This window comes from Microtus ochrogaster, chromosome 1 (assembly GCF_000317375.1).
Source record: "Microtus ochrogaster isolate Prairie Vole_2 chromosome 1, MicOch1.0, whole genome shotgun sequence".
In the NCBI taxonomy this organism is placed as follows: Eukaryota; Metazoa; Chordata; class Mammalia; order Rodentia; family Cricetidae; genus Microtus; species Microtus ochrogaster.
The window spans coordinates 13447242-13460546 of record NC_022009.1 but is presented as its reverse complement, the minus strand read 5'-3'; the positions used below and the strand labels follow the sequence as shown (position 1 = coordinate 13460546).

Here is a 13305-nt window from a genome sequence, read left to right as displayed (position 1 = left end):
CTCCCTCCCTTCCTCCCTCCCTCCCTTCCTCTCTCCCTCCCTTTCCTTCTTTTTTAAAAATGGTTTTTAAAGTTTCTCTGTATAGCCTCGGCTGTCCTGGAATTTGCTTTAAGTCTTAATGATCATAATGAGTATTAGTGACTTTGAAAGTCAGTTTTAAGTATCAAAGTATTGCCTATTTTAATAATTGAAATATTTTATATAGTTTATAATGAAAAGTAGCAAACTTCTATTTCTTCCTTCTCCAAATCCATAGTCTTATACCCTAGAGATAGTGGTATTCATTTTCTAACTGTTTGCGTATATTTATCCCCTAATTTTTTCAGACCAGGCTGGCCTCATTCATATCGACCCACCAGCCTCTCCCTCCAAAACGCTGGGATTAAACGCGTGCACTACCACACTCAACTCATGTTTCTTTTTAAAACATCTTAGTTGATTGAGAATTCTGTCTGTGCTTTGATCATATCCACACCCAGTTTCTCTCAGGTTCCTTTCTCACCCCCCCAATTTTGTGTTTATCTTAAAAAATATTTAAAACAATTTTAGATTTATTTTAGGGGGCTGGAGAGATGGCTCAGAGGTTAAGAGCACTGACTGCTCTTCCAAAGGTCCTGAGTTTAATTCTCAGCAACCACGTGGTGGCTCACAACCATCTGTAATAAGGTCTGGTGCCCTCTTCTGACCTGAAGGCATACACACAGACAGAATATTGTATACATAATAAATAAATATTTTTTTTAAAAGATTTATTTTACTATTTTTATGTATGTCTCCACTTACGGGAATATGTTTGTGGGCACCTGCATAGGCCGGTAGAGGACCTGAGCTGCCTGATATGGGTGTTAGAATTGAACGTGTGTCCTCTAGAAGAGTATAGGCTCTTAATCACTAAGCCATCTCTCAAGCACCCTCCCCTACCTTTTAACCCATAAAGACCATTTCATGCTGCCCACATATTCTTGGATGTGTGGTCTTCCACTGAAGTGTGGTCGCTAGCTACCCTTTTAGAAAAAACTAACTTCCTCTTCCAGCATAGAGCTTTCTTTACCCTAAGGATAACAATTGTTGGAGGTTTCACTCGGTTTTATTCCTTTGTGCTGTTCACACATGACCTCTGTGGGGGACACACACGCACGTGTGCGCCAGTCTCTCTGTTCTCTTTTTCTTCTTTGGAGGCCTCCGTTCTTGAAGTCATGCTCATCCTATTCAGATCTGTACTAGTTCCTTCCCTAACTATATCCACAGTGATCATTCTGAGACCTCCTTTATCAGTCTTTGGGGACATGTATTTGTTCACTTATCTTTGTCTTATTTCCTAAGAAATACACACACACACACACACACACACACACACACTCTACTTACATTTGACTAACTATAAACTTACATTAATGTGGTAATCTATCCTGTGTGTTTAAGGAATTGCTTCACTGACTTCTGACTTCCAGGGATGGTACTGAGAACATGAGTAGAGTACAATGTGCTGTCCTCGTTAGAGACCTGGAAGCTTTTGAGATCTTTGTCTTTAACTTCAGAAATTTCAGAGTAGTGTATCTTTGTATTTCTTGTGCATGGCCCTTCATGAGCTCTGTTTAGAGAGGAACATTTATAGCCCTTTCCTTTGGGAGAATCGCACCGAGTTCTTTCTTAGATACTGACCTTCTTTATGTTATCTTCCTGTCTTTTTGAGTTGGTTGGTTGCCTCCTGTCTCTGCCCCTGCTTCTGAACCTGTTGTTGTCCAGGTGTTTTCTTCCCTCCAAGTGTTTCTGCTTGCTTGCAGAGGGCTAATTTTGACAGTCTTAATGTTACCATCCTTCTGCCAAAAATTTTATTTTCATAACATTTTAAGTTTCCAAAATCTTTTTGAGATTATTTATCTGTTGTAATATTTTTTGTTTGTTTGTTTCAGGAATCTAATATAGTCGTATCTGAGAATGTTGAACATTCCTTTTTTGCAAATATTTCCTACCCCTTGAATTGTTGATGTTTCTTCTGAGTTGCTCATTTTGGTAGAATGTCTACTGATTCTTCGTGCTAATCATCATGAATTACCCTCATCTCCCAAAGCCCACTCTGCCTGTGCTGTAGGTGGTGTGCATGTGTACATGTTGAGTTTGCAGTGTGATGCTCGGTAGGTGGTGGCTCACAGTAGGATAATTGAGCAGGGCCTTGTCACGTCCTTTTCTTCTGCCTGTAGGCCTTTCTTCAGGATCCCAGTGTACCCAAGAAGAGACCTACTGATCTACCTTACCCCAAATTGGCAGCTTAGAGAAAAGCACTGGCTAAGGCCTCACTGAAATATGAAGGGTTTCACTTAATCCCATTACTTCAGTCGTGTTTTGTTTAGTAGTATTTGATATCTGAGACTAGACCCTTGCTCATGTTCTTTGGCCTTAGACTGGATGTGTTTAGTATACTGCGAGGCACGGGGTGCAGAGGGTATTGATGCCTACGAACTCTGAAGGTGCCCTGGTAGGTGGTTCTCATACCAGAGTCATCAGAGAGCATGCCTTCCATTCTTAAACCTCTGAAGCAAGCGTCTCTGGTGGGAACTGGCACCCTGTTAGCATTCCTCCCTACTGGGAGGATGGAAACCCTTGGTGGAATGAGCAGGAGGAAACTTGCTACTTTTTGTCCATTTCCCAAGGAAAACCCACACAAGTCTGACAAGTCCGAATTGTTCTCCGGGCTCCTCTGCTAGGGGAAGGAAGTGGGGGGCGTGGGGTTGGGAGGTGAGAAGTGGGGGGTGGGTAAGAGGAGGTAGGGAGTAAGTAAAGTGGTGGTGGCTGAGGTGGGGGTGGGATAAGGTGGGAGGTGAGGTGGGGGTGAGTGAGGGTTGCTAAGTTGGGCAGGTGGTGGTGGGTAAGGTGGTGGCAGGGTCAGGGGAGGTGGGGAGGGGGAAGTCCTTCATTGTCCTCTGTTTCGCTGTAGATTTATTAGTTTTAAGGCTCAAAGCAGGACTTTTAGCTAAGCCATCACACAATTTATCTCTGTTAGTCTCGGAAGTTGTTTTGTAAAGCTTGGACTCAGCGTGTGGACATGTGACATGACTGTCTTTGCTTTGTAATCAATTTGGAAACTCTTGGTTTCCTTCGACAAGTTACCTGTGATATTGGGGATGTCATGATTTATAGATGTGGGATACGGTGTTTTCTTAAATTGTTTTGTATACATGTTAGGTTTTCGAAATAAGAACTCACCCAACTCCCCACCTCCTTTAAAGGTAATGCCTTTCATGCCATTACCCTTTCGATGTCTGCTTCCTCTGTCATAATGCTGTCAGAAGCGTGTTGTTCAGGCCAGCAGGAAGCAGCCAGGCCTGTCTTTCTTTGCTGCAGAGGATGGTGCATTTAACAGGACACTGCAGAGGCTTTCAGTCAGGATCCTCCTTAAAATAGATTTTTTTTTTGAGAATCTAATGAAATATTTAGTTAAATAATCTTTGTTTAATTTTACAGTTATTAAACTCTTTAAATTAGCAATACAGAAGCTCAGTTGATTCAGGTTTTGTTAACATTCCACCCCCACAAACCTCTTTTTATGTTGGTTGCATATTACTCATTAAGCCCCGTTGCACCACTTAAAGTAGAAACCAGATTAAAAAATAGAACTTGAAAAGGTTAATTTCCATGACCAAGGAATGGAATGCAGTAGATGGGTTAGATAGCTTGAGTAGTTTTGAGTGTCTCTTACCTAAGAGATAATGAGCACATCTGAGGCACACACACACCCTCCCTCTCCTTTCTGACCTGTTAAGGCCACCTGTTTTTCCTTTCTAAGTAGAATGCGTTCCTGTGCAAGTAACTCACTGGTTGCCTCCCATAGTTAGCTGGAAGTCTGTGTCCCGAGCAGCAAGGGGCACATGGCAAGAGGAAAGGGCTCACACATACTTGTTTTTTTGCTACTTGAGCAGCCATATGACAGTTATTGCAGAGAGTATCATCAGTCGGTTAGGCTGCTGCCTTCCTTACCCCACAATCCCTTGGGAAAATTGCACTGGTTTGGGTGTGATATAAGTGACCCCACCCCCATGGTCTTCTGCATTTGGAGGTTGGCACCCAAGGTGGCAGTTTGGGCGAATGATATGGAAACTTTAAAATGTACGGACTAGTGAGAGAACCTTAGGTCATTTGGGGCACACTCTTGGAAGGGATTATAAGATACAAGTTTCTCTTTTTCTCTGTCCTGGTTGGAGTTGTAATGTAATCACTTCCTTGTCGTTTGTAATTGATGACTCCCTTATCAGTGTGGTCAAGGGCAGTCCTGGCTGTGTCTGCTACGCCATTTTGGACATTCAGCCTTCAAAATTGAGATAAAAAAAAAAAGCATTCTTTTTCACAAGTAGTTTGTGGTAAGTGTTTTGTTGTAGTGACAGAAAGCTGATCAGTAAAAACGCTTGTCCCAGTTCTTTTGTGTCTCTGTTTGGGGAGGGGGTTGGCTAGCTCTCTCCCTAGAAGCCTTCTCTGTTACAGTATTTCTTCCAAATAGAGTAGATAAATTCATTATGCGCTTGTACAACATCTTGAACTACTTATGCTGCTTGTTTATTTTTATCCACTGTTAGACTAGACTCTGTGAAAGCAGATTATGTCTGACTTGCATATCACTATATCCCTGGCACCTCCTTGCCCATTTGTTGGCTCTTAATATTTACTAATAAAGATTTACTCAAAACACCCAATTGAGAACAAACTGATAGATGATAAGCACTGCAAAGTCAAGCTTGTGCACTGTTTCACTGTCCATTTTAGAATACTATCCTTTAGTTTTTGCTTCCTGCCATATTTGAAGGGTTTTATTTTTAATTAATTAATTTTGCCCAGAACTGTCTTTCTTTAAACAAAACCTTGTTTATATAATTATCATCCCCTCTATACTGTGAGACTCAGCCTCACATCTCTGTCACATGGATTTATGTATGAATAACTATATGTAATCATGCTTGCATAACACATACACATAGCCTTTTGTGAGAACGAAGGTAGGCAGCTTTTATTTACATGCTGAGTTGGTTTTGTTTTATTGCAATGGTAATGAACATATTAAGAATTAATAACATTCAGGAGTGCTTCTAAGTTCCACTGTCAATTCTACAAAATAGCAGATTTGTCAAATTATAGTTTATGTAACATAAAGTTACCCTTTTGAAGTTTACAATTCAGTTCTCTGTATCTATATGTTTAAATATATGTATGGGGTGGATGCATAGGGTTCAGGTATGTGTACACATGTATGTTCATGCATGTGGAAGCCAGTGATCAGTCATTCCTCGGGTACCATTCACATTTGTTTGCTTTGAGACAGTGCCTATCATGGCTTGAAGCTCACTGGTTAGCTGGCCAGTGAGCTCTACGTATCCTATTGCAAGCATGTGCCCCCTGGCTTTTTACATGGATCCTAGAATTGACCCAGATCCCCTGTCTCTCCAGCCTTCCAATTCAGTAATTTTAAATATGTTTATAGGACTGTGCAACTATCCCTGCAGAATATTATATCATCTCCAGACAAAATCTAAACTCATTCTTACACCAGTTCTGAGTATTTCATATAAATGGAACCGTGCATTTTATGTCCTTTTGTGTCTGATTTCTTTATTTATCACAATGGTTGGCAGTCTCATCTGTATCTTGATAATATGAGGATTCTCAACTCTTCATTTTCTTTTTTTAAAAAATATTTATTTATTATGCATACAATATTCTGTCTGTATGAATGAATGCCTGCAGGTCAGAAGAGGGCATCAGATGGTTGTGAGCCACCATGTGGTTGCTGGGAATTGAACTCAGGACCTTTGAAAGAGCAGGCAATGCTCTTAACCTCTGAGCCATCTCTCCAGCCCCACTCTTCATTTTCTTTATGAGCAGTGTTCCTCCTCCCACCTATTGATGGGCATTGTGTTTTCAGTATTGCTTCTATGAGCAAGTGTGTGCAACTCTTCATACTTTGAATCACTTGTATGGATGTATGCTTTCTGTACTATCCGTCCCGTACTTGGGAATGAAGTATGGACTGTGGAACTACCAGACAGTCTTCGCCCTGCACCATCTTACATTCTCGCCAACAGTAATGGAAGCCTCCAGTGTCTTTACCAACACTTTCCTTGTCTCTCTCCCCTTTTGAGGCTGCATCAGATGAGTGCTGTCTTCCTTTGGTTTGCGTTTTCATGGTTAATGAAATCGAGTACTTTTCCATGTATCCATTTGCCATTTCTATATCTTCTTTGGGATATATCTTCTCAAACATCCTTCGTCAGTTTTCAAGTTGAGTTTTCATTTTCTCAGAAATTTTTTAGCATACATTATTTAGACACAATGAACTTCATATAATATATAATTTTATATATTTCTAGACAGAGTTTCTCTCTATAATAGTTCTGGCTGTCCTGGAACTTGCTCTGTGGACCAGGCTGGCCTCAAACTCACAGAGATCTGCCTGCCTCTATCTTCCCAAGTGTTGGGATTAAAGGCATGTGCACCACTCCCTAGCTCACATATAATACATTTTGATCACTCCCCGTTTCCCTCTTTTGTCTCTTTTCCACTTCTGAGTGTCTTCGTCTTCTCAACTGGCCCCACTTGTTCATATTGTCTTTTGGGGGGTAAGCTCAGTGAGCTTAATTAGGATCGCTTACAGGAGTGCAGACACCTTATCAGTAGCTCTGCCACTGAAGAAAAATATCACTCCTCCCTCAGCAACCAGTCATAAACCGTACCTCCTCAAGGAAGGGTGGGACCCCATGAACATTTCTTGGCAGTGGTTTAAAAAAAACCACTTGATTTGAAGTTGTGATTTATTCTTGAGTTTTCTTCTATTTGTCATTTACTTGTGTCTTTAGGTTGATTATCTATTTTGAGTCCATTTGAATTTGTAGTATGAGCTAGAAGTGTGACTTACTTTTTTATATGTTTTATATGATGCTCTGGTTGACCCAGCATCTTAGATTGAAGACTGTTTCTTTCCATACTGAAATGTCATGGCATCCCATGGAACCTACTGAGCATGAATTTGAAAAGTTTTTATATAATCTGTCACATGCCAGGAGCACACGCGAGATTACTGTAACTTTTCTTGAGTCTTAAAGCTGAGAAATGTGAGTCCTTTGGTCCTCTTACTACCAAGATTGCTTTGACTCTTTCAGATTATTTGTGTTTGTATATAAATTTAGATTCAACCAATTTTGTTGTTGTTGATTGTTTGACACCAGATCTCATGTAGCTCTCTTTAAAGTCAATTTCAAGATCTTCTGGACTCAGCTTCCTAAGTGCTTGCATTGTAGGCATGCTCACATGCAGGTCATACCCCCCCTCAACCCTGCCCACCCCACTGGTGTTTGAACACAGGGCTTTGTGCATAGTTCTCGGCTCTCGGCCATTGAGCTTTCTTTCTGTGTCTTCGGTAGTCAATATAGCAAAAACAAGGCTACTGTGATTTCTTACAGGGATTGGGTTGAATATGTAGTGGCCCCTGCCACTTGGCCTAAGACTGAACTTGTTTTTTGTTTTATGGCACGAGACTTGAGACCATGTTATTAGAATTCTGTGGCTAACATTATAAATGATCTAGAACCTAAGGCATGCCATTCACACGTCCAGGCGTAGTACATGTCTGCTTTGAGCCCTTCCACCCTGAGTATACCTATGTAACCACCCAGACTAACAAGAGCATTGCTGGGGCATTGGGAATTTCAGTGTCTGCTTTGGGTTAGGTCATTTCATCTTCCTGGGCCTTAACTGAGGGACTTAACTGGAACATGAACCCAGGATGCCATGGACTTAAGGTATTCACTTCCTGGGTTCAAATACCAGTCCTAATGCTTCTCACTCTGACATCACTAGCAGGTTAATTAAGCTCTGTACTCCAGTTTGCTCATCTGTAAGGTGAGGATAAAACCCCCTCATAGAAGGATTGACCTGTGTGGATTGCGTAGAAAATGGTTGGTTGATTGATGCTGTGAGCACTGCTTTGCCTGTTCCTGTTCCAGCTGCTGTTGCGTACATCTCCTCCCTGGCTGTACAGCTTTGACTCAGCTGGCTTCCCAAAGACGACTGCTGTGCCAGGGAGGAAGGGGACAGAGGGATTATAAATAATGAACAATAGAACTTCTAAGTCATTTACCAAAACTGTCTCTGACAGCTTTTTATTCTACCTTCATTTACAACAGCTTTTGGAGCTATTTGACAGTGAAGACCCCCGAGAACGGGACTATTTAAAAACAGTCTTGCACAGGATTTATGGCAAGTTTCTCGGGCTTAGAGCATTTATCCGAAAACAAATTAACAATATTTTTCTAAGGTGAGTGGATGATGGGCAAGCAGGAGAGCAAAACTGATGTTTTACAAATGTTAAGTAAACCTCCAATAGTTGAAGAAAATGTGCTAACTTCCTTCTTGCTCCCCTGCCTATTCCTCCCTCCCTTCCTTTCCTTCTCCTTTCTTCTTCCTCTTCTCAGGTTTGTTTATGAAACAGAACACTTCAACGGTGTAGCTGAACTGCTGGAAATATTAGGAAGGTAAGCATTTGCTGTGAGTTGCGGATTTGAGTGAATCTCATTCTGCAGATCATGTTCAGGTGGCAGAACGGGGTGCTGACTTGGATCTCTTGCTCCAAGAACCTTGGGTCTCTCTCATTTGTGCTTAGCCTGTTTCCCAGGTGACTCAAAGACTCACCTTTGCTCCTTTGTTCCACAATTAGATATTGTTAACTACCCCACAATGAGAAGGAGCTCACAGCTTACTCAGAGACAGTGTGTCTGATTGGCTGTCAGGCCAGTGACAGCAAAGGTTCTTATTCGCTAGGCTTAGCTTGTGGGTTACCTGTCCTTTCTCACAACCGTTGAAAGCAGATTTATAATGAATTGAAAGATTGTGTGCCCAGGTATGGAGTTCTAGGCAGCTCCTGGCCTCAGAGGAGGAGCGAGACAGCTGTTGTGTGAGGTTCAGAGCTGACAGAGCTGGATAGTGATGGCCTAGTCTTTCCTCCTAGGAGGAGAAATGGAGGTGTGTTCTCCCTGCTTCCTCTCAGTGACCTCCCAAGCTGGGCAGAGGCTTCAGGAATGAAGAGAAATGGTGTCTAGAGAAGGCAAGGGGATTTAAAGATATCAGGCAGGCGAGGTGTTCTGGAGGCAGAAGGCCTGTGTTTGAAGAACAAGTTAGCAGGGTGGGCGCTAGACAGAGGAGCAGAGGGAGGTCAAAACATGGGTTTGATAGGAAATTTTGAGGTACTGTCTGCCTGTTTTTGAAAGCACAGCTTCCTCTGTTGGATATTCATAATCAGATTCACTTTCTTTTTAAAATTCCTACTTAGTAAATTATCTTTAGTTGAAGTAACTAAAAAGTCTTGACTGTCAGTGGTGGAAGGGGTTGGCTATGTTTTTTGGACAAATGAAAACTGAGGGGTAGCCAGTTCATAGCAATAGTTTGTCTGGGTTCAGTATGTGGGACGACATTGCTAACCTGCTTTTTCTTTTTTTCTAGTATTATCAATGGCTTCGCTTTACCACTTAAGGCCGAGCACAAACAGTTCCTGGTCAAAGTGTTGATCCCTCTACACACTGTCAGGAGTTTATCTCTCTTCCATGCCCAGGTAGGACCTTATAGTAAAACCTTTATTTTTATTTTTTATTTTTGAGACAAAGTCTTCCTTTGTAGCTAAGGCTGGCTGTGAACACGCAATCCCTCAGCCTGCCTTTGAAATAAAATCAAGTTTGTGGACTTAGTGTTTCTTAGGATATTGGTTTTCCTTTTGCTTTTCCTTTTTTTTTTTAATTTAATTTTTTTTTTTTTTAAAGAAAAAGTGTGCTAAAGGTTAAAAATGGTTAAAAACGCTCCCTGGGGAAAATGATAAAGCGTGCATTTTATTTTTTTACACACTGTAGAATCTTGAAACTATTTTAAAGGTAGGAACAGCCTTTGTTCTGTCTTATTTCATAGCTGACTTCTGTGTCCCCAATGTTAGCTGCTGCAAAGACTGCCCATAGCAGCATGGATGTGAATGTAGAGTGTAAGAAGGTAATGAGCGGAGCGAGTGTGGCCACTGTGGGCCTTCCCAGTGAATTGGATGCGCTCCAGTACTGGTCCCTGCGCCCTTTTCCCTCCTCTGCTCTCCTTCTTCTCATTTTGTACACACAGTAGACACTTGCACAAGTAGGCAGACCTCTCAGTAGTTTCCCATCTTCCTTTTATAAATCTTTCATTACTTTGAAAATCACCTTGTGATCCCAACACTTATAAGACTGAGGCTAGTGTTGGCAGTAGTTAGTTGTCTCAGAGAAAATCAGATACGTCCATAAAAGGAGTAGCGATGGTAATCAGCCTCTGTCACACTCACCATAACCCTGTTCTGAACAATGCAGTGCATGGTAAGCGTGCCACGGGAAGACATAATTGATCTAGTGATAGTTTTAATTTTAGTGCTGTAAGCCTCTGGCTCCTTTCTCTTTTGAGTTTGCATTAAAATGTAACACATTTTTCTAAGTAGTGTTCCTTCTTAAATGTGGAACTCTGTATTTTAAAGAAAAAATTCATGCATATGTTCCAGATTTAGCACACCCTCAAAATGCTGGTGTTTTAAAAGGGTAGGTCTCCAGTTCAGGAATGTTTCCGAGCCCTCTAGAAAACATCTCTTTAGTCTGTGCTGTGGGATATAACATTTTGTGATTATTTGAAAACATTCCTGTTGAGACTGGAGCACTCCCCAGATTCTGACTATGGCAAAGTATACCCTATGATCTTTTTGGGAAGCTGTGTTTTCAGGTCCCGTGTAGGCAGTTGTCTAGGTTTTTAGAAAACACTTGCTTCCCCGTAGAAACTAAATCCCATAACCTGAGTTGTCAACTGTCTGGCTGTAAATGAGATCCTCTCAGAGTGCACTGTGTCAGCCACTTTCCATCAGCCTCAGAAATCTTAGAACTCTTTTAAGAAAAAAATTCCTCTGGAGTCTTGTTGCTCTGTCATTGACTTGAAACACAGCTTTTAGCTGTAGTCCCTGCTACTCAGGAAGCTGGGGCAGGAGAACCATTTACTCAGGAGTTCAGGACCAGCCTGTGCAACATAGCTGGATTCCAATTCTAAATGAATAAAATTTAAAAGCCTTATTTTTCCTGAGAGTTTAAATGAAGTGATTGTATCATTAAAACCAGATCCTGGGGCTTTTGAGATGTGTTGTGCCGTGAGCACTCAGCTTTTGCAGTGTGGGATTTAACGTGCTGTCCTTTCTCTTTTTTTCTTGCCCAGCTGGCGTATTGTATAGTACAGTTTCTGGAGAAAGATCCTTCACTTACAGAACCAGTAAGCTATTTATATCTTTCCATAATGTGAAAAAACTTAAGAAAAAACATTTTTATTAAAATCATGTGAAACATTAAATGTCTCTTGTTTTTTCTCCTTTTCCTTTATAGGTTATTAGGGGTTTAATGAAATTTTGGCCTAAAACATGCAGTCAAAAAGAGGTAAGTATTTAACATCAGAGAATGCCAATACTGAAGGAAGTCTTTGCCTAGTGCTCAGTGGGGCTAAGCATGCACAAACATATGCCTCATCTAAAGCAGCTTTGTAGGTCGGTGGCAGTCAGTGTTCTCATTTTTTTTTAAAGTTATAAACTGATTGGCCCATTAGCTCAGGCTTTCTATTGACTCTTATAACTTATATTAGCCCATTATTCTTGTCTGTGTTAGTCACATGGCTCAGTACCTGATTCGGCGAGGCAGAATCTTGCTTCTTCTCTGGCTGGGTCAGGAAGGCAGACTGGTGTTCTCATTTTTACTAGTGATAAAATTGAGGCTTTTAGATGTTAAGTAGCTTACCTAAGCACACTGAGTAAGAATGTGCCAACAAACCAGAACCTGCTTCCTGAACTCTAAACCACGAACTTCTAGCTACTGTGACCCCTGGCCACGCCCCATTGTGTATCCAGTTATTTAGCTCGATCGATAGCACATTTATAGTGACTTTGCATAGCCTGGAAGGCTACTCTAGTGCTCAGGGGTTCCTGGGTGCAGTATCATAATATATAGCAGACGTTGAACTTGTCATGCCTGGGAATGAAGGACCATACAGTCACCCAAACAGGCATGTCCTGCCATGAGTCTTTGTAGGGAGGAGTGAGTCCCCAAGTAGCACCTTGTGAGTCCCCAAGTAGCACCTTGAAGGGAGCCTGACCGTCTCTACACCTGTCTGAAGCCTTCTCCTTTGGCCTAGAAACAGAGGCCACCTGTTAGCTTTCTGTTCCAAGACATGGGCGTGACAAAGGACACAGTAGATGGAAAGAGCCTCTCCCTCACATCAGCTGTGGTCCTAGCCCTGCTCTAGAGCCTCAGGAGTTACCCCATTTCTTGACAGCATGAAGTAAAAGGAATCTCTTCATCACTGCATATGCACCTTGAGATAGGATAGAAGCATCCTTCTTAATACTTTAATCGCCTAGTTGCTTTTCCCAGTGTTATTTTTCATGAATAAATAGGTAACTGGCATTTATTTGTTATGTTTCCATTCTATTTATACAAATGTCTAAATCTCTTTGTCTCGCTCCATTGTGTGATCTTCAAGCTTTCTTTTGCGTACAGCCCCAGGCCATGAGATTCACTGTGCTCTAGAGAGAGGGGAGGAGGAGAGGGAGAGAGTATATACATATGTGTACATATCAGCATAGAAAACGGGTCAGTGTGTGCTGATGTGGTACATGTGGTACTTTAACATGAATGAGTTTGCTGTTTGTCTCAGGCTTGGAGAGCATAGCAGAATGACAGCTGTTTGTCAAGTGACTGTGTCCTGTGGTGATGTGGACCAGTGCACATAAGTTCAGGAGGGTTAGCCATTATTTTTAAAACGTGGGGTCAGATGGAGTGTTGGTTGGTTGTTAGCAGTAGGCAGAGTCCCATAGGCCTGAAGGGGGAGAGGCCAGTTTGCCTGGGGTCCCGGAGCCTCCATATAGTTAGGATTCCTGGTGCTATCAGTAATTTACGTTAACAGAATACCCTTGCTCAGTGTGGTCTTTGTGTGTATGGGGTAGGGGTGGGGTTTGCACGCGGAGGCCAGAAAAGGACTCTTGAGACAGTGACTCGCCGTAGAATTTGGAGCTGAGCTGCAGCCAGCAAACCCTGGAGATCCTTCTGTCTCAGCGCCCTGTAGTATTGGGGTTGTAGGCATATAGCCCACTTGTCTTTTTATGTGGGGACCGGGAACTTGAACTCAGCTTTTCATGCTTTCATAGCAAGCCTTTTACCTGCTGAGCTATCCTCCCCGGCCAAAATGAATAGAATAATATCTGGTTCGTATTCCTCCCTCCCTCCCTCCCTCCCTCCCTCC

The 13305-nt window shown here is 42.0% G+C and overlaps 1 protein-coding gene across 3 annotated transcripts in view; it reads left to right on the top strand.

Moving 5' to 3' along the window:
- The window catches only part of Ppp2r5e (protein phosphatase 2 regulatory subunit B'epsilon), a 143179-nt gene that overhangs the window by 117686 nt on the left and 12188 nt on the right, over positions 1–13305 (top strand). For all 3 annotated transcript variants that reach the window (XM_005343216.3, XM_005343215.3, XM_013346141.2), the window contains 5 exons: positions 8166–8296; positions 8454–8513; positions 9478–9586; positions 11236–11289; positions 11400–11450. In XM_005343216.3, coding sequence (XP_005343273.1) covers positions 8166–8296; positions 8454–8513; positions 9478–9586; positions 11236–11289; positions 11400–11450 — 405 coding nt within the window. The remainder of the gene's footprint in view (positions 1–8165; positions 8297–8453; positions 8514–9477; positions 9587–11235; positions 11290–11399; positions 11451–13305) is intronic.